The sequence below is a fragment of the Centruroides sculpturatus genome, unplaced genomic scaffold (genome assembly GCF_000671375.1).
Source record: "Centruroides sculpturatus isolate CEXI.00-Female unplaced genomic scaffold, Cexi_2.0 scaffold153, whole genome shotgun sequence".
In the NCBI taxonomy this organism is placed as follows: Eukaryota; Metazoa; Arthropoda; class Arachnida; order Scorpiones; family Buthidae; genus Centruroides; species Centruroides sculpturatus.
Window position 1 is genome coordinate 349,968 of NW_019384491.1, and position 22,538 is coordinate 372,505.

Consider the following 22,538-nt stretch of genomic DNA (forward strand, 5'->3'; position numbering starts at 1 on the left):
GTGATGATTTGGAGAGAATCCAAAAGTCACTTCGATGACTGTTACTTCTGCCTAGTAAATATTAGTGGAATCAATCGTAACAACCGTAGCAAGTGGACTTATCCTGATTTAGTCTCTGCAAGACACCTGGTCCCTCACATTAGAGGAAGTGCCGATTTCACCAGCTACCAGAGCTTTGTGAGGTTGAGTATCCCTCTGGTCCTAATGAAGGTGACTGTGATTACGAGAGAATGTCATCAATTCCTCAACGTTTCAACCAGGATGAGTTAAATGACCTCACCAGAGATCTCAACCTGCCAAAAGAAGCTTCTGAATTACAGTAGAGCGTCGATTTTCCGAAAGTCAATCATCCGAAAGAATTCCAGTCGGCAAATTTAAATTTTCGCCAGTGCTGTGGCGCTGCAATCTTTGGCTATATCTTGGGCTACTCAAATATTTTACGTTTTTGATACTAAATTAGCATCTGAAGTATAATTTTTTATTGTTTTTATATTTTTCAATATATTAATTTTGTTTGTACAANGCGGGTAAATTGAGTTTACTATCGTCTGTACAGTATTATATATAAATTATATATAAATTAGGTACTGTATATATAATTATATATTAACTTAATTTATTGTAATTTTATTATAATTATATATATACTTTCCGCCGTCCAGCGCCACGCTACAGAGAGTTTAGACGAGTAAGTTGTTTACTATCGTCTGTACAGTATGTAAATTAGGTGCCGTAAGTCTAATAAAGTACTGTATTTTATACATTTCTTGTGGAAGAAACATTTCTTATTCAATGGCCATAAAAATTATTTATATTAATGATGTCTCCAAAGTTCAAAGTAAGTTTTCGCAGAAAAATAACTTATCAGAAATCGCAGCCGCGGTTTGGTGTGCTGCTCTACGACGAAAACAAGCTTGAGCAATGGCGACGTCGAACGGTGCACACTCTGTAAGTAATCCTACAATTTTTTGTTTATAGTGTAGTTTATAAGGATTATTCCCAAAAAAAATATATGTATTTTGGAAATGTTGAGTCAAATTAGTCTAGAATCGATTAATTTTATGGAAGAAAATCTTTCAAACAGCTGTAGTCCGTAAACTTCACACGTGTCGGGCTGTGATTGGCAAGGACTCGTAAGAAATCAATTCATAACGAACAGAACGTATCTACCTTGTTTTAGGGGGGTCGACTGTATTGAAACTTAAAGCAGAGCAAATAAGTGAATACAGTTGACCCCCCATAACACTGTTGATGATTCCGTTTTATATGAATTCCATGTCGTATGAGTCACTTAGATTTTACAAATACGTGAGCCGTTCACGGCCCGGCACACGTATTTGTAAAATCTAAATGACTCGTACAACATGAAATTCATATAAAATGGAATTATCAACAGTGTTATAGGGGGGGTCAACTGTATCATTATGAAAACAACACAGACAAAAATCAAAAATCCAGCAAAATAAATACTATTTCTTGATAAAAACAAACATTTTTGATTATTTTCAGGAGTCGTCATCAAGTTGGAACAGAATTATTTTAGAACAGGAATTTGAAAATAAATTTTAAAAGGTTGGAAAATGTTTTTGGATGTAGTAGTAACCTTCATTGCTGCTGTTTATAAATTAAATTATTTCAAGTGACTTCAAAAAACAACCTCCATGTTTCTGATAGGGTGTTATTATTGTCATAGTTTATAGTTGTGTTTTTTCTGATGGCTTTATATATTTCCAGTTTCTCTGAAGTTTTAATATTGACCTTGTCTCTGGCATGGTGTATATGTGTCTTATTAAGAGAAACTTGAACTTACTGGGCCTCACCACTATGGCTGCTAGTGCCATAGTGGTGAGGCCCTTTATTTATTAGTATAGAACATCCCATCATTCATATCTATAGTGTGTTAGTGGGGTTAAATTCATGCGAGTACTATGCAACCATAGCATTTACCATTAGTTTAAACTGCATATTTTTGTTCGCATTGCATTAAAGTTAAAATACCATGATATACTTAGAAGACAACCCTTGCATAATTTGAAAACTTCTTATATAATAATAGAAATGCTAAAATTGTAAAAAATTCTCATATACAGTAAAAATTTTTTCAGTTTATTTGCAATTAATTCTCAAAAGATATGAGTGCAGGTGAATTATATTTTATGAAACCATTTGGAATAAAGTAATATTACTAGCAAAGGAAATTATATTGAAAGCGTAGTAACTGTGAAAGAATATTTATTCGCATATTCTAAAGTATTTGCTAATTAAAAATTTTCATAAATACAATTTTCAAAACAAAGAAGTTTATTTATTAAATGTTTTCAGGTACTGTATCTATCTTAAGGGTATAATACTCTTAAGATAGATGCAATGATGTTTGAAAACATTAAATGAATAAATCTCTCTATTTAAGTACTAATTAGTAGTTTTTAAGTATTGTTAATATAACGAGCAGAATAAAATAAAAAAAGTCTTAAAATAGCATTATAAAAATTTTTAAATGGCCTCAAAATTATTATTTGAATACTTTTAAAAAGTTTAAAAATATAAAATTTAAAAGATCTATAAAATTATTGTATAATACTAAAAGTAGACATTGATGCTGTAACATGGATAAACAAGTAGTAAATTTTACTAGTAATAATTAATTATAGTTTAATAAGTATACACTGCATTAAGAAAATACCAGAATTTATTGATTGGTATAATTCATACGTTTATTTTTTTATTTGAGGTTAAAAATTAGTTTTTTCAGCAATTAATAATAGAATACTGTACTTTCATAAATGTGCAGTTATTAATTATTTAAAAAATTTTCTTTACTGTTTATAAAATTGGTTTGATTTTATTTATAAATCTTGTTTATAAGAAGAATACTCATATTTATAGTAATGAAAAGTTGTTGTTACTGTCTATAAATTAATAAGATATATCTACTATAATTACAATATTGAGAAATAGTTTAAAAATTAAATTAAGAATTTATTTATGTAATAATAATAATAATAATAATATAAATATTACACTTATTTAATGTAATAAAATCTCTGTTTTACTATTATTATTTTTAATCTTCAGTCTATGATTTCACGATTATGAATCATAAAAATTTTCCAACTTATAGATTAAAATATTTTGTATTTTTATGTTGTAATTTTAGGTTTATATTTTGATTGGGAAATTTCTTGGCATTTTTTAAAATTATTTCTCCCATTTTTTATTATTTATGTTTATTTTAAATAAAATTTATTCATTTTAATTAATAATCAGTGCAGTAGATTAAAAATGACAGCAGTGTTAATAATATGAAAAAATTAAACAAAGCTCTGTTAAAATAACAGTTGTTAATGTTGATAATGGAGGATGAGGCATGCAGGGAATTAAAATATTAATTAGAGAAGCAAGTTTATAAAAAGTGATAAATAGAAATAGGTCACACCATCAAGTTTTGTTTATCATTAATAATTCATTATTGTTTTATAAAGTATTATAAACAGGAAGTTTAACCATGGAACATGTTTCTCATAAATAATTGAATTTAAAAATTTATTATTAGAAGTGATTAATGTTACTTTTAACTATTAATTTTGTTTATATTGTATCATTGTATATTTTAGAGGATATGACCTATTTTATGTTACTGCATTGCTAAAAAAAAGTATTGAATTCTTTAGCTTTGAATTATATAATATAATCATGTAAATGAATGCTAATAAATTATAAAAAAGATCTGAATTAGCATGAAGAAATTGCATTTTATATAATTCAAAAGTATTTAAAACGTAATCAGTTTATTCCATAATACAGATTAAAAGAATAAAGCGATTTGTAATTTGATTGTATTTTTCTGTTTTTGTTTTGAAATTTATGTTTCTACCATTTTAAGAGTAAAAGTGTCTGAATTAATTATAATTATTAAATATATAATAATCTACGTTGTCATAAATTACTTATAAGTACGTTACCTGTTCTTTCTCTTCAAGGCAGTCTTTTTTCTTCACTGGAGCATTTAATGTTTTGATCGTTCTCATTGAAATCAATCATGGAACGATCAATTTAGGCTATAATCATTCTATAATTGTTCTAGTTATAATTATGATCTTATTTTCTTTATTTTACTTCTTATTGATGTTGTTACAATAAGATTTATGAAATTGTATATTTTGTGTTGATATTATTTTGCATTTATACATGTTCAATAAGTTTTCCATAGCGTTTGGTTCATTAGTCGCATATAAATGTCAATAATTATGTTCAACAGAAAAAATTTATTACTATACTTTCATGTTTAAGAGTATCCTGCATTATATATTCATTTGATGTAGCATTTTAAATGGTTCGAGACAATTTTAACAAACTTTTGTTTTAAAAAATAACAGCTTACCATTTAGGTAAATGTCTCATTTATTAGAGTGAGATTTCCAGTACTCTATATAGAGAGACCAAGATTAGTGAGAAAAAGTATATAAGAATACATTTTGAGTTAAAAGTGGTAAATTAAAATATGTATACAGTATAACAAATATATTGCTTATTTATTCATCATTGTTAGAATGAATTATTAAATAAATGAAGGATGTAAGGGTGTGGATGAATTCCTTTCAAATTAATAGTTAAAGTACTTTTTTAACATAAAATGGTAATTGCAGCCGATTTTAACAAAATTCTGATGTAAAATTACAGGTGAAATTTGCAAAAAATAACACTTATAATAACTACTACTGCTAAAAAATATCAATTTTGAACAGTTTTCCATTTATCACTCAGAATTTTCCTTTTAAACAGATCAATAAAAATTTGTCATAAAAATGAAGGGTTTTATTGCAGAATTCACATGAATGACTATTTAATTTTAATAGAATTTTATATATTTACATTATTTTCTTGCTTGTGTAAAAAAAAACCATTAAGTTCTCTATCTAATAAAAATTGGATGTTATAGATAATATTGTAATTGTTTGGCAAATAAGACTTTTAAGATAGGCATGCTATATCAATTTAATATATATTTATGACAAAATGATTAATTAGTATTATTAAAGTTATAAGTCTGAATCATAGTGAAACTAGATTCATAAAAATAGGTATAATAACATACATATATTGTAAATAAATAAAATTTGTTTTATTCTTCATTTATATTAACCAGTGTTATGAATATGACAAATATACAGGGTAGCTAAGTTTTCCTATTCAGAACACACTGTAGCTGAAACCAATAAGCAGGTTGACACCAAAATTTTTATATAGACTATGCACAGGATGTGGAAAAGGATTTTGCAAAAAAAAAAATTTTTTTTAGTTCAAAGACTTCCACAATGGATGATTTACAGGAAACTAAATGAAACAAAACAGATTGAGTAATGAAGACCAACCTTAAAGTGACATTTTAATCTATTACTTTAAACATTATGAATAAAGACAACTGTTCATTGCCTTCAAATTTTACACCTGAACAATGGGGCATACATTGAGCAACATTCCTTACATCAGTAAATAGCCTCTGCAGAAGGCATGTCCTTTGCAGAATGAATAAATGCATTTATGTTGTTTTTAATTTTTGTTTTGAGTGTTTTCCTGTAAAGTGTCTCCTAGTGAAAGTTTTTGAACTAAATTTTTTTTCCTGCAAAATTCTTTTTGATATCCAATGCATAATCTATGTACAAATCTTGTTGTCAATTCACTTACTTGCTACACCTGCAGTGCGCTCTGAATAGAGAAACTTTAATTATGACTACTCTGTGTTTTAGTATAATTATACTTTTTAATCTCATAAATTATTTACTGTGTATTTTTTAATGTAAGATATGATAGAACAGATCAATATCATGTTTACTATATAAAAATTTGTAGAAAATTAAGTATAAAATGCATTGAGTAACTGAATTTAAAAATCTTGTTGTCAATTCACTTACTTGCTACACCTGCAGTGCGCTCTGAATAGAGAAACTTTAATTATGACTACTCTGTGTTTTAGTATAATTATACTTTTTAATCTCATAAATTATTTACTGTGTATTTTTTAATGTAAGATATGATAGAACAGATCAATATCATGTTTACTATATAAAAATTTGTAGAAAATTAAGTATAAAATGCATTGAGTAACTGAATTTAAAAATCTTGTTGTCAATTCACTTACTTGCTACACCTGCAGTGCGCTCTGAATAGAGAAACTTTAATTATGACTACTCTGTGTTTTAGTATAATTATACTTTTTAATCTCATAAATTATTTACTGTGTATTTTTTAATGTAAGATATGATAGAACAGATCAATATCATGTTTACTATATAAAAATTTGTAGAAAATTAAGTATAAAATGCATTGAGTAACTGAATTTAAAAATCTTGTTGTCAATTCACTTACTTGCTACACCTGCAGTGCGCTCTGAATAGAGAAACTTTAATTATGACTACTCTGTGTTTTAGTATAATTATACTTTTTAATCTCATAAATTATTTACTGTGTATTTTTTAATGTAAGATATGATAGAACAGATCAATATCATGTTTACTATATAAAAATTTGTAGAAAATTAAGTATAAAATGCATTGAGTAACTGAATTTAAAAATCTTGTTGTCAATTCACTTACTTGCTACACCTGCAGTGCGCTCTGAATAGAGAAACTTTAATTATGACTACTCTGTGTTTTAGTATAATTATACTTTTTAATCTCATAAATTATTTACTGTGTATTTTTTAATGTAAGATATGATAGAACAGATCAATATCATGTTTACTATATAAAAATTTGTAGAAAATTAAGTATAAAATGCATTGAGTAACTGAATTTAAAAATCTTGTTGTCAATTCACTTACTTGCTACACCTGCAGTGCGCTCTGAATAGAGAAACTTTAATTATGACTACTCTGTGTTTTAGTATAATTATACTTTTTAATCTCATAAATTATTTACTGTGTATTTTTTAATGTAAGATATGATAGAACAGATCAATATCATGTTTACTATATAAAAATTTGTAGAAAATTAAGTATAAAATGCATTGAGTAACTGAATTTAAAAATCTTGTTGTCAATTCACTTACTTGCTACACCTGCAGTGCGCTCTGAATAGAGAAACTTTAATTATGACTACTCTGTGTTTTAGTATAATTATACTTTTTAATCTCATAAATTATTTACTGTGTATTTTTTAATGTAAGATATGATAGAACAGATCAATATCATGTTTACTATATAAAAATTTGTAGAAAATTAAGTATAAAATGCATTGAGTAACTGAATTTAAAAATCTTGTTGTCAATTCACTTACTTGCTACACCTGCAGTGCGCTCTGAATAGAGAAACTTTAATTATGACTACTCTGTGTTTTAGTATAATTATACTTTTTAATCTCATAAATTATTTACTGTGTATTTTTTAATGTAAGATATGATAGAACAGATCAATATCATGTTTACTATATAAAAATTTGTAGAAAATTAAGTATAAAATGCATTGAGTAACTGAATTTAAAAATCTTGTTGTCAATTCACTTACTTGCTACACCTGCAGTGCGCTCTGAATAGAGAAACTTTAATTATGACTACTCTGTGTTTTAGTATAATTATACTTTTTAATCTCATAAATTATTTACTGTGTATTTTTTAATGTAAGATATGATAGAACAGATCAATATCATGTTTACTATATAAAAATTTGTAGAAAATTAAGTATAAAATGCATTGAGTAACTGAATTTAAAAATCTTGTTGTCAATTCACTTACTTGCTACACCTGCAGTGCGCTCTGAATAGAGAAACTTTAATTATGACTACTCTGTGTTTTAGTATAATTATACTTTTTAATCTCATAAATTATTTACTGTGTATTTTTTAATGTAAGATATGATAGAACAGATCAATATCATGTTTACTATATAAAAATTTGTAGAAAATTAAGTATAAAATGCATTGAGTAACTGAATTTAAAAATCTTGTTGTCAATTCACTTACTTGCTACACCTGCAGTGCGCTCTGAATAGAGAAACTTTAATTATGACTACTCTGTGTTTTAGTATAATTATACTTTTTAATCTCATAAATTATTTACTGTGTATTTTTTAATGTAAGATATGATAGAACAGATCAATATCATGTTTACTATATAAAAATTTGTAGAAAATTAAGTATAAAATGCATTGAGTAACTGAATTTAAAAATCTTGTTGTCAATTCACTTACTTGCTACACCTGCAGTGCGCTCTGAATAGAGAAACTTTAATTATGACTACTCTGTGTTTTAGTATAATTATACTTTTTAATCTCATAAATTATTTACTGTGTATTTTTTAATGTAAGATATGATAGAACAGATCAATATCATGTTTACTATATAAAAATTTGTAGAAAATTAAGTATAAAATGCATTGAGTAACTGAATTTAAAAATCTTGTTGTCAATTCACTTACTTGCTACACCTGCAGTGCGCTCTGAATAGAGAAACTTTAATTATGACTACTCTGTGTTTTAGTATAATTATACTTTTTAATCTCATAAATTATTTACTGTGTATTTTTTAATGTAAGATATGATAGAACAGATCAATATCATGTTTACTATATAAAAATTTGTAGAAAATTAAGTATAAAATGCATTGAGTAACTGAATTTAAAAATCTTGTTGTCAATTCACTTACTTGCTACACCTGCAGTGCGCTCTGAATAGAGAAACTTTAATTATGACTACTCTGTGTTTTAGTATAATTATACTTTTTAATCTCATAAATTATTTACTGTGTATTTTTTAATGTAAGATATGATAGAACAGATCAATATCATGTTTACTATATAAAAATTTGTAGAAAATTAAGTATAAAATGCATTGAGTAACTGAATTTAAAAATCTTGTTGTCAATTCACTTACTTGCTACACCTGCAGTGCGCTCTGAATAGAGAAACTTTAATTATGACTACTCTGTGTTTTAGTATAATTATACTTTTTAATCTCATAAATTATTTACTGTGTATTTTTTAATGTAAGATATGATAGAACAGATCAATATCATGTTTACTATATAAAAATTTGTAGAAAATTAAGTATAAAATGCATTGAGTAACTGAATTTAAAAATCTTGTTGTCAATTCACTTACTTGCTACACCTGCAGTGCGCTCTGAATAGAGAAACTTTAATTATGACTACTCTGTGTTTTAGTATAATTATACTTTTTAATCTCATAAATTATTTACTGTGTATTTTTTAATGTAAGATATGATAGAACAGATCANAAAACCCACAGGATTTCTTGCGTCGGTTTGTGACTACTGACAAAACGTGGATCCATTACTACACTCCTGAAACAAAAGAACAGTTGAAGCAATGGAAACACCACAGTTCGCCACCACCAAAGAAGGCAAAGACAGTTCCATCAGCGGGTAAAGTGATGGCTTCGGTTTTTTGGGATGCTAAAGGCATCATCTTTATTGACTACCTAGAAAGAGGAAAGACCATTAATGCTGTCTATTACTGTGAAGAACTGGGGAAAAACTGTGAATTACTGGGAAAAACTGAAGAAAGAAATCGAAGAAAAGAGGCCACACTTGAAGAAGAAAAAGGTTCTGTTCCACCATGATAATGCACCTGCACATTCCGCCAGAATCACTAAACAAAAGATAAACGAACTTCGCTTCCAATTAGTTCCACATCCATCGTACTCACCTGATTTGGCCCGCAGTGACTTCCACCTTTTTCCAAACCTAAAAAAGTTCTTGGCTGGAAAGAGATTCCACTCAAATGACGAAGTCATCTCTGAAGTGAACGAGTATTTTGCACACCTTGACAAATCGACCTATTGTGATGGCATAAAAAAGCTAGAACATCGCTGGAATAAGTGCGTTGGTAACAGAGGAGATTACATTGAAAAATAAAAAAAGTTTTAACATTATTTTGTTTGTTTTTCTATGTGAGGCCGCGAACTTTCCGAACAGCCCTCGTAAAGGCTCTTGATAAGAACGGATCATGCTTTGCATATATAGGGAAAAAATGCCTCAGCTGAGAATGGAAAAAATTAAAGCAGGTATATTTGACGGCCCACAAATAAGACAACTCATTAACAATCCTGCCTTTGTAAATTCGATGAATGAAGCTGAGTGAAAAGCCTGGATTTCATTTGTTGCAGTTGTGAGAAATGTTCTAAGCAAACGCTAAGCTGAAAACTATGTTGAACTGGTAAACGAGATGCTTAACAGTTTCAAATCCCTTGGGTGTAATATGAATATTAAGGTGCACTATTCACACAGTCACTTAGACTGTTTTCCTGAAAATTTAGGAGACACCAGTGAAGAACAAGGTGAAAGATTTCACCAGGATATTAAAACTGTGGAGGACCGCTACCAAGGAAGATGGGATATGCATATGATGGCAGATTACTGCTGGAGTTTAAAAAGGGACTGCTCCAAAATACATTCATGGAAAAGAAGCTTCCTCAATGTGTAACTATTTAGATTTATTGATGACTTTTTCCTCTATTTTTGTATACAATAATATTTGCATAATATAATAGTTATATCTTAAAAATTAGAGCTCCTAGGCAAAAACTAATGCCATAGTTGAATTCAGGGCATCAAATTCATATGAAATCATCTCAAAATACCCCGGCACCAAAACCACTGTTGACCTGTGTTATCAAATAAAATTCTTTGTAACTTACAAACAATAATAAACTTTTGAATGTTTTGTTAGCCAAATAGCAACAACATTAACAAAGTTACTATGATACATTTTAAAATTTGTTAAAAGCAAAGTTTATAGGGTGATTTTTAAATCAAAGTATCTCTAATCAAAACAATAAGCATAATTTGTAAAAGTTGTATGACAGTATATTTATTGTATACTAGCTGCAAGGACCCGCTTCGCTGGATTTTTATTTGTATGTAATACAGTTTTTTTTTATATATAAAAGACTGTTTTTCTAAGTAATCTAGAATCTAGCTGCAAGGACTCGCTTTGCTGGGCAAAAAAGTAACGATAGTGAAGATTAAGATAATTACATTATAGCCAATCTTACCCGTTTTCACAGAATGCAAGAATTAGGTCACCCGTTTCCAGACTAATTACAGAACTTTCACATCCAGTCAAACAAACTATTTTCAATTTGATCAATTTTCTGGAATGTTTACAATCGTTCTATAATCAAACCAATTCGAATTTGAATATTGTTCGAATTAAATTCGAACAAATTCAAATATTGTTTGAATTTAATTTGAACAAATTCGAACATAACATTTGAGATAGAAAACCACTTTCAACCACTTTCAAGCCCATATCTCCCACAACCTTATAGCTATCGAGACGCAACCACCACAGTGCATGAATGGAAACTTGGGGCTACCACCATATACAAACAGCATTCATGTGCGATGTGTAGTTTTTGCGGAAAAGTGAAATATAGAGATACACATGTCCATTTATATATATTAATATTTGGCATCAGTAGCGTGCCGTGACGTTTGATGATAGGGAAGCTATTTCTGTAAGAAGCCGACATCCAGGGGCAATCAGTCAATTGCGCGTCAATGATGGTCTAGGGTCCATTTGTATCGTTTATTTGATAAGCCAGTAAAAACCATAGACTTCTCTAAATGCTTTTTAATATCACAATTACATTTTGAATCGCTAGCAATGATATAAGGGCTACAGTTAAAAATAAAATAATAAAAACTTACTTACAAGGGAACTGTCGGAGTGGCATCTAATAAATTTTAATAAAATTTAGTTAATAGTTACGTTAAAAGTATACAAACTCTATATTAAATTTGTAGTATTCACTAAAAGAGTTAATCAGAGTTATTAGCAATCAAATGTCGTACTATTTTATATGCGGATTTTTAAAAGTGAAAGGGTCGCGGAGGAAGACGGCGATATTACATTTAGAATAAATTCTGGAATTTTCGAAAATGGGAGAAGAATTAATAACATTTAGTTAATAATTATGTTAAAAGCATGCAATCTCTATATTAAATCTGTAGTACTTACTAAAAGTATTAATCAGGATTAATAACTATTAAATGTCGTACTATTTTATAGTAGTTTAATACGAATATGCAGATTTTTAGTAGTGAAAGGGTCGCGGAGGAAGGCGGCGATATTACATTTAAGAATAAATTTTGGAATTTTCAAAAATGGTTGAAGAATTAATAAAATTTTGTATACTTTTAACATAATTATTAACTAAATGTTATTAATTCTTCTCCCATTTTCGAAAATTCCAGAATTTATTCTAAATGTAATATCGCCGTCTTCCTCCGCGACCCTTTCACTTTTAAAAATCCGCATATAAAATAGTACGACATTTGATTGCTAATAACTCTGATTAACTCTTTTAGTGAATACTACAAATTTAATATAGAGTTTGTATACTTTTAACGTAACTATTAACTAAATTTTATTAAAATTTATTAGATGCCACTCCGACAGTTCCCTTGTTAGTGAAATAAAGTGTGTGGTGGATGTACTGGTACATTCCTGGTACAAAATATTCTTAAATTGTATGAATATACTTCTAAATATCACTTTTGGTAGCTATTATTACGATCTATGTATGTATGTCTCTTTAATCCGAAATTAAGTTTGATTGTAATGTATTTATCATACAGTGTTGTATCAGAAAATAATTGGAAATATATTGTGAAATTATTTACAGCAACATTATATTGTAGAAAATACACATTCTTTAAAAGTTGTACTTATATAAGATTTTATGAGCACATAGAAAGATATAAAATATTGCACTGAAGAAGGGCTTAGCATTTATATAAGTCCGAAATGCATATGTGGAAACAATAAAAGAATTGTCTAACCTCAAAGCTGTAATGATAGTCTACCAAACTTAATTTCGAATTAAAGAGACATACATATATAGATTGTATGAATATACTTTTAAAGAAAATTATAATTAAATATAGAGAAAATATTTATAAAGAAATACAGTGGGTGATCGGTTAACGAACAGATCGGATAACGAACACTTTTGCGAAAGATTTTTATGTTCAGACAACGAACACATGATCGGATAATGAACACCGCACAGAACAAATACAAGAAGAAGCGATGTAAAATAATGAATACCGATTGGTCTTCTCTTGTCTTCAGGAAACAATTCGAAACTTTTCGGAGTGTGGGAGACGTCGACATCGACGCTCAAGCCGGTATATACCGATCGGATAGTATTCCTCCAAACTTTGAAACTTTCCCTTGTAATTCCAGCCTTTTATTTTTCTGACAAAACAATTTTTTTATGTGTTCGCGAGACTGTTGGGTAGGCGTCTGTTTTTTTTCTTTTCAAAAGATGAGAGTATAATAGCAAAGGTAGAAAGTGGGCAGAAGATGCCTAATGTTGCTGGGCAGTATGACATGAATAGGTCTACAGTAGGCCGTAGTTCAATCTTATTTAGGAAAAATACTATATAATCAGGAAGACTCGAGTAGCTAAAGGAGTAACAAAAGTCACATCTGAGAAATAAAGAACATCGAAGAGTTCATAATGGAACCTGAAACGGATCTGACGACAAAAGAACGTCAAAAACTCTTGAATGAAGAACATCAAGAAACTCGGCGAGATATGTTTTCTTCTGAAAAAGAGGATAATGCCGATATTTGCTATTAAAGATCTTTTGAAGAAGTGGGAAGATGTCAGAACAACGGTCTTAGAATGGCATCCAAACCAGGTTGAGGCTTGGGGATTTCTACAATTTCAATCCTATTAATTACTTACGTAAAATCCTGAAGAGAGAAAAGCAATCAACATTAGACAGATTCTTTAACCCTTTCAAATGAAAAAAACATGACTAATAAAAACGCAAGACTGTGCATGTATGTATTTTTATTATTACGTATAAATAAACGTAGTAAGAAAGTATATATATTTTTTTATTTTTGGCGGTCTCCAGAATGAATTAATTAAATTCCCATTAAAACCTATGGTAAATCGATAATCGGTTAACGAACAATTCAGATAGCGAACAAAGTCTTGGAACGGATTATGTTTGTTAACCGATCACTCACTGTATTTATAAAGAAATGTACATAAAAATATAAAATATTCTTTACTTTTTAAATTTTAAAACAATGCACTTAGTCAAATAGCTCCATATGAGTGGCTAATGGATGGAATCGAAGACGGTTGCAGAGTGTGCATACACGCAGACTGTCAAATCTCCAGGGTGCCGATACTGGTCAATGTCAAATACCTCTTTTGTTGCATCACTAGTATATCTCAAAGGATGTGACAGGGCTGTTGTAGATTTTAAACATTTTTCACCATAGCTGTAAAAATCTAAATATGTTAAACTTAATAGTCATTTGTTTTCTAACTAATTCGTTTTAGGACCAGGTGTCCTCAGAAATTTCCAAAATTTACAACTTTTCAGTCACTCTCATTAAACTGGAAAAATTTATGTCTTTATTACATTAATAATACGAAGAAATCAGTCTCCACTGTACTTGGCGAGAGATGGTTCAGTTAAGCTTTTGTTTAAGTAAAATTTCAGCTCTTTCATCAGGGTTTTATTTATGTCTCCAATTCCCTAATTGCTTAATTATTTAACCACTTCTTAANCAGGGCTGTTGTAGATTTTAAACATTTTTCACCATAGCTGTAAAAATCTAAATATGTTAAACTTAATAGTCATTTGTTTTCTAACTAATTCGTTTTAGGACCAGGTGTCCTCAGAAATTTCCAAAATTTACAACTTTTCAGTCACTCTCATTAAACTGGAAAAATTTATGTCTTTATTACATTAATAATACGAAGAAATCAGTCTCCACTGTACTTGGCGAGAGATGGTTCAGTTAAGCTTTTGTTTAAGTAAAATTTCAGCTCTTTCATCAGGGTTTTATTTATGTCTCCAATTCCCTAATTGCTTAATTATTTAACCACTTCTTAAGTAGAAATAAGTCAAAACCAGTTACTTTGTACTCGAATATTTGTAGTCTTGGGAAAAAAGTGGAAAGACAAATTTTTACGACAACGGATACATAAATCGTAAATTTAAGGAAAATAAATTCTAGAGCCTTTTCTGTACCTGGTGCATCTCTCTCATTCATTAAATTTAGTTGTAAATGATGCTGTCAAAGTAACAGTTAATTTTTTAACATTTTACAAGAATTGTACATGTGTTTTTCTACATCCCCTTAGAGCTGGGATATACGAAATTGTAATTTCATTGGTTTAACATTGAAATCCGTGAGTAATATAAATTGGAGAGCGGAATAAAAATATCAAATATTTTAATGGATTTTTTTAACTCCTGTTAACTATACAGAACTATCATAAAAACATACCAGTAAATTTTTATCAGTTGGGTTAAGTTATAAATCTACTCGCGATTCACGTAATCAGGTGAGGGCGGCCAAATATCTAGCAGGCAGGCAGCTAACAGCCCAGAACCGGTCCTGGATAGAATTGGATGTGGTATACGTGTAGCATCCACCCAAGGTCCTAGGCTTCCACTAGCTAAACTGGGTGAGGTTGGTGCTCTGTAAAGTGCATGTGCGAATCTGGCTTTTTGGATGCTGACAATACAGCGCTTCCACTCTGCCACTAATATTCGAATATACAATAGCAATCTTATTTTTTTTTTTTCATGTGTAGTATAGAAATTTGTAATAAGATACATAATGTGGTTATAATAAAATATTGTGCGATTATTTTCATATAATTAAAATTAATTAATATGTATTTATTTTTTAGAAAATACAAGGGAAGCGGTGCATCCACCGCTTCCCTTGTATTTCAATGACATATCAATGACAGCACGCCACTGCTTGGCATGTATACTTTCCAGATTATAGGGAGGATATTTTACTGTAAGAAAGATAGTTCAAGTACTTACAAATAGAATAAATATGGTTTTGTGAGCAGGAAAAATTTGTGAAATTTGCTTAATGTATAAAAAAGGTATCAATCTGGTAGAACATTGCACTTGTTTATGCTTGATGGCTTTCTGAAACCTCTGTGATCTATCTCTTTTATGTACTGTACCACATTAAATATGGAATGAACACAATAAATACATTGATTAACCTTTATATGCTCTTGAGTGTGGTTTATTACCTAAACACATAAACATATGCACTTTTCCAGTTTACTCTGCTATAATATTTTCTCTTGCATTGTTATGTTTTCTGTATTGGTGAATAATTGAATTATTATTTTTTAATCCAAATCACATACTCATAATCTTGAAACTATACATATCAAATATGACAATATTTTGCCAACTAGTTCTTCTTGCAGATTGCTCTGAATAGAAATAATTTTATTTGAAATACCCTCTGTAAAGTACTATATTATTTTTCCGACAATACTTCGCTAACCTTTTACATTATTCTTTTTAACAATTATCGGGATGCTTTATCATTTTAAGGTTTAGCGATTCCTAACTGGGTTGTGGGGTCTTCCCCCCCCCTTTTTCTCGGTGCGGACTTACTTTTTCCGCTTGGGAAGCGCAAGTGTGCGCGAGTTTTTCTACGGCGCTTTTCTTTCGTCGGTGAGTTGGTTTTTCTTCTATTTTTAAGTTACTAAGGTGAATGGTGAGGAAACCTTCGTCTTAAATAAACATAAGCCCCAAACAAAATATAATGAAAGCAAAATAAAAGTAAAATAAAAATAAAGCTCAGACTTGGTTCCTTACACCTCCATATATATGTATAAGTATATATGCAATACGAACAAATGCCTGGAGTTTCTAAATATATAAATAATTTGTTAAAAGTATGAATTACTTTAATAATTTAATTAAAAGCAGCAAAATTAAGCTAAAAAATCTGCTGTAGTTCCATTTATAAGAATTTTATTGATATATTTTTAAAAAAATTTAATTTTTGTATAAAGTGAAACATTTATTATGTTATGTAAACTATTGTTATCATGTCAATATGATTGGTTTAAACAACATAGTTTTATATTAATAGCAGTTTTATGCATAGTGTAATTAAAATATAAATTTTGAAATCCAATATATTCTGTATATATTTCTGAAAAAGAATTATATTTTTGACATAGTACTTTATTTTTAAAATTTAAAATATCAAGTATGGTAATTTTAGAGACTATAAAAAGTAACAGATGCATTTGTTATACATATTTTATTATTATTATTTCTACTAAACCATAAAATGATTATATACTTTTGAAATAAATAATTAAACATATACAATTATTTCAAGTATGTTTTAAAGCAGATATGAATTTCTTTAAAATGAAATTAATTATAACATGATGCAATAAATCTAAAATTTTACATCTGTCTACTTTGTATTATTTTATAATATTCTAGGAAAGAATTAATATACATTCTATATTTATATGAGGCATTGCAAGATAGTTTATAACCAAGTGGGTTTTTGTTTAATTTTTAGCTTTAAAAACTATAGATTTAAGACATAATTATAAAAATGAACTAAATGGAACAATTATGATTATAATATTTAACTGAGATAATTCTAGTTAAACTACCTTTTCCAATAAGAAATTTAATTATTTGTTATGAAGATGAACTAGCCACTGTGATTACTCAGCTGAATTAATCAATGTAACTTTAATGGTGGGTGAGGTTTAAAGAATGTTAATGACAGTTGAAAGTAGAATCCACTTGCAACTGTCCACACTTGAAGATGGTCCATTAACTGGGTCAAAAACATTACGTTCTTTAAACTTTACCCACTGTTAAAGGTGCATTGATTGATTCAGTTATTTCTTGTTAAATGCTTAATGCAGAAACAGAGTATTGTTTAATGAAATTTAAAAGAATTAATAATGTATTACTCCTGCTTCATACTTAATCTGCAGATTACTTAGTAATTGCTCATTCTAGACAGATTAATAATCATCATTATTTTGTCATGAATTCATTTTGCTTACATCAATAATTTTAACATAATGCTATAAATCAGCACAATCCTTAATATTTTATTTAATTTATTTTAAAATTATGTTGTAAATCAATAGTTTTCAAATGAATGGATAATTCATTTGAATATTATAGGAGATAATACTTAATTTCTTGTAACATCCTATACATTCTGTTATATCAATTGTATTTGAAGCTTAGTTCACAAACAACTTAATATACTTATGTATCATTGAATCAGTTGTAGAAACAAGCTTCAGAATAATATGCTGTTAGATCTGTCTCTGAACAACAATTAGTAACGTTCAGTTTCTTGCTTAGGGTGAGATTAACTAAGGCAGTGGTTGATCTAATCTCTGCCTTAGGCTAGACTTGTTTTTGCAATTAGCCTGTTACCTAATGGTTATTGGAAGCTTGTGTGAAGTAGTAAAGTTATGTATCAAACTTCTGCACAATTGATTTTTTGTAAGTAGGAATTTCTATCACTATCAAAGGTATATTCAGATGTTATTTAAATTTATAATCTGTTCTGTTTTAAACTAATATGATGGAAAATTTGGTCTGTTCATTTATATATATAATAACTTAATTTTTTTTTGTTTAGGAATAGATTAAAAATAAAAAATTATTATTATTATATGTGCTGTAATTAAAATATTTATATTAAATTAGTCACAATAATTTTATTTTAAAATAAAGTTCTTAAATTGAGTTTTTAATGGAAGATATTTTTAATTTTTTGATTTCAGATTAAACTATAAAATTAATATAATTGCTGCTCAATATTTGTAATAATAAAAACAATGTTATTCAATTGTTATTTTTATTATTGACTTTCTTAGTTTGGTCAGGAAGAAATGAGTTGATAGAGCAGTTAATATGACTACATTACAAACCGGATATCAAGCCCTTTTGGCTTATAATGATAATGAGGCAGAAACTCCTCAAGACAGTGGTGTTATGATACATGTGGTGCCTGAAAGTGGAAAATGTAATTATGATTTTCAACTTCCAATATTCTTTTTATATTTTGAAAAGTGTATTAAATGTTATTGTGTGTTACTTTTCTAGCACGATGGAATCATATAGAAGATCTTGATTCATTTTTTACAAGAATATCCTTTCATGTTACTTATTAATATTTAAAGTTAAATATTTTAGAATGCATTTCCTTGCAAATGTTCTATTATGCATTTAGTTTAAATGAATTTGTATATAATATTAAAAATATAATTTTAATATTAAAGATAATAGAATAATATAATAGAACTGTTTTAAATTTTGGAACTTATTATGAATAATTAATATTTTTCTGAATTTTTTCCAAGTATATTTATATCATCAAAAAAATGGCTTTGGGAGTATGGTCCTTGATGAAATTTTAATGCTTATGTAAGTATAATAATATTAGTATTGGTTTAAGCAATATATATTTTCCAAGATGTTTTTGTAAATGTATTTTCAAACAGAAAAATGCTTTTTGAAAAGATATTTACAAGAAACAGAATTTGCAGAAAACTGCTTTTATGGCACTCACGTTTATATAGCACTTTTGAACAGATAAGTCATCAGAAGTTTTGCTTGATATTAAACATTTGAAAATTTAAATATTTGACAATGAATCATTCAGTTTATACTTTTAAGATTTTATTGAGATTATTATGGTTTTTATTCAATTGGCTATTGAATTTTTTGAATATGCAACATTAAAATTTGTTCTCAAAAATTGTACTGGAATAATTTCTTTGTTATTAAGAAAATTTCAGTTCTAAACTATGCTTAATGAAATTAAAAAATGGCAATGCTCAAAAGAAACTTTCTCTCTTAGAATCGAACATACAAATTTTTTGATTGTGTTGAAAAAGGAGAAAAAATATCATTTATTGCAAAAGATTTAAATTAGACAACAACCCAGACCATAAATAAAAATAAAAAGTAAATTAGAACTGTTATTTCTGCAGTGCTTTCATTTCTGAAAATTTGACAGACTTTTGTTTTAGCTTTTGAAACCTGATTTTTTCTCTTACTGATATTTGATTCAGTATGATTTTACATAAGATTTTATAGGAAACTTAACTACCATGTCATATGAGGTTGCCTGTCTCTAAAGACAGGCAACCTCACAATATATAAGAAGTGGTCAGTACAAAATTTGCATAATTTCTGTCTACCATTTTTGCTGATGGAAAGAATTATTTTCATTGAGAAATGATGCAAGCGTAACATTCCATCTTTCAATCTAGTCAATGTACATTGTGGCAGATGACAATAATTTTTCAAGCCATTATGCTCATTCTGAATTCTTAAAATACAGATTACTTGATTTGTGTTAATTACAACTTTTACTGCTTGAAGGTGTTGATTTGACTGGAATCACAAATTGAGTGTTAAAGTTATTGTCAAAGTATAATGAGTAATTATTATTTACAATAGAGCAGTTTTTAAACAAGATGAATATTGAACACGATATAAATTTGAAGAGATTACGTATTACATTTGACATTGTGATTTGTCTAAAATATTTCTACTACAGTCAACTATTAATAGGTCTAAAAACATCAAATAGAGCAAAAATATATTACATTATTTGGTACTTGTGAATTTTTGTCTCAGATGGTGGTGCCACCCTGGCGACCACCATCTCAACTAGTACCTGTATCCCTTGAAAACAAATTGACTCGGCTGACTAACCTACATTAAACAGACACGTGTTATCGACTCAGTCTGTTTCGTTATTTCAATGTTGTTAAGATTGTCACAAAGTTTTAATAAAGAAAAAGGGTAAAATTTTACCTGTGTGTTCCGGTTGTGATTGTTCATGCTACCGTTGGACTCCTCCCGAAGGAGAGCCACCAATTGTCTAACGTCACTAGTTATTGATACATGTGTTCAAGAACTACCATGAATCAATAATTAGTGATGTTAAACAATTTGCAGCCTGCCGGCGGCTCCCCTCCAGGAGGAGTCTGTCAGGAGCACGAACAGTTGCAAACACTGCCATGACAGTGTACATAGGTAAAATTTTACCAGAAAAAGTTAGCAAACAAATTAGTTTAAATTATTGCTTATTTTAAAAGGTAATTTTTGTTTAGCAGGGCGCCAGTCAATTGATGCGATCTAACTCTCATGTATTAGGTTGATAATTGGTTCAGAGAGGATTTCCCAAATGGTTAAGTATGGAAATGGTTAGTGAGTTCAAATCGGTTACATAACCTTTTCTATTTCCAGCTTGTGTGATAAATTGTATAATGAAAAAGACTGAATCAATAACATGTGTCTGTTTAATGTAGGCTAGTCAGCCGAGTCAATTATTTTTTGAGGGGATACAGGCACTAGTTGAGATGTTGGTTGCCAGGGCAGCACCACCATCTGGGACAAAGATTCACAAGTACCCATTATTTTGTTAACCTTCAACATTCTATACAACTAAGTCCATTTGTAGACTTCATAAAGGGATTTCCAGGCTCTGGATAGCTTGTCCTTGTCCTTGATGTTCATTTACCTTTTTGTTTTCTTTGACTTGTAAATTTCTAACATTTCTAGATACTTTGAGTTTGATTAATACAAAATATCAGTTAATTTGTAATACAAAATGTGTCATGATCCCATGAATTCAATAGTAATAATATTACATTGTTTAATACACACTGCTTCCAGCTTTCCTGAAGTGACAGAAGCAAAAGTGGCAACATAACTCACATCATGATCAAGAGCATGTTTTTTGACTTTAAAATTGGCCACAATGCTTGTGACATCAATATTATTGTCGTTATTGATGATGAAGGTTATGTCACACCAGTGACATTTACTCCAACTCAAAAAATTATACTCTCTTATAAGATGTGCTTTTTATTCTGTGACAAGGCCAAATAATCATTTGGCCTTGTCACAGATTAATTATGACTGACAACATGCACATTGCAAACTGGAAGATAATAAAATTGAGAGATTTTCAAATAAAAATATGTAATTTTACAAAATAGCTATTATTTTTAATTACTTTAATAACAGAAATAATGAAACAATTGAATTACACTATTGAATACTAGTAATTAATTTGCAATTTTAAAATTAAAAACAGTTTCATTCAAATCCATGTATATAAATCTTTGTAAAGTTTCACATGTTCAGCTCCTGCTAGGTTATATCTAGCACTTTTAACTGTTGTTCTACCGAATCTCAGTAATATTGAAACACAAGCATTGATTCTTTCTTCAAACCAGTGAATGATCTCAATAAAGTGTATGTTCAGAGCAACTGATAAGTTTGTTTATTTACTTATTGTTTCTTTAATACAAACCTTGTTATTACAAACTCCCTTAGACTTTGTATTAATGAGGTTTGACTATGTATTTTTCTGTTTCTAGAGTAAGTCTTTCTGTATACAAACTGCAAATTGACAGCAGTCTGATGAATTAAAAAAAATTGTAGTTTTTAACCTGGAAAATGTAATTTCTCAAATTTTTGTAGTTATCCTGAGTACAGACAAACTGACAAACTTTCTTTTTTAGCTATGTAGATATAAATCTGGAGATGATGACTTAAAATGGTAACAAGGTTTATTTTTACAATAAGTTAGTTGCTTATGAATATAGATTTTGACTTCTTTATCTTTAGTAGCATTTGTGAAATTTAATAAATGTGGAAAATATATACAATCATTTGCAAAAGTTTGATATGATTTCATCAC

The 22,538-nt window shown here is 28.6% G+C and overlaps 1 protein-coding gene across 1 annotated transcript in view; it reads left to right on the forward strand.

Annotated features, from left to right (window-relative positions):
- The window catches only part of LOC111621778 (autophagy-related protein 9A-like), a 48,288-nt gene that overhangs the window by 11,781 nt on the left and 13,969 nt on the right, over nucleotides 1–22,538 (forward strand). The window contains exons 2-4 of the mRNA XM_023364026.1: nucleotides 18,691–18,839; nucleotides 18,920–18,963; nucleotides 19,176–19,240. Of these exons, the coding sequence (XP_023219794.1) occupies nucleotides 18,728–18,839; nucleotides 18,920–18,963; nucleotides 19,176–19,240 (221 nt within the window). The 5' untranslated portion in view covers nucleotides 18,691–18,727. The remainder of the gene's footprint in view (nucleotides 1–18,690; nucleotides 18,840–18,919; nucleotides 18,964–19,175; nucleotides 19,241–22,538) is intronic.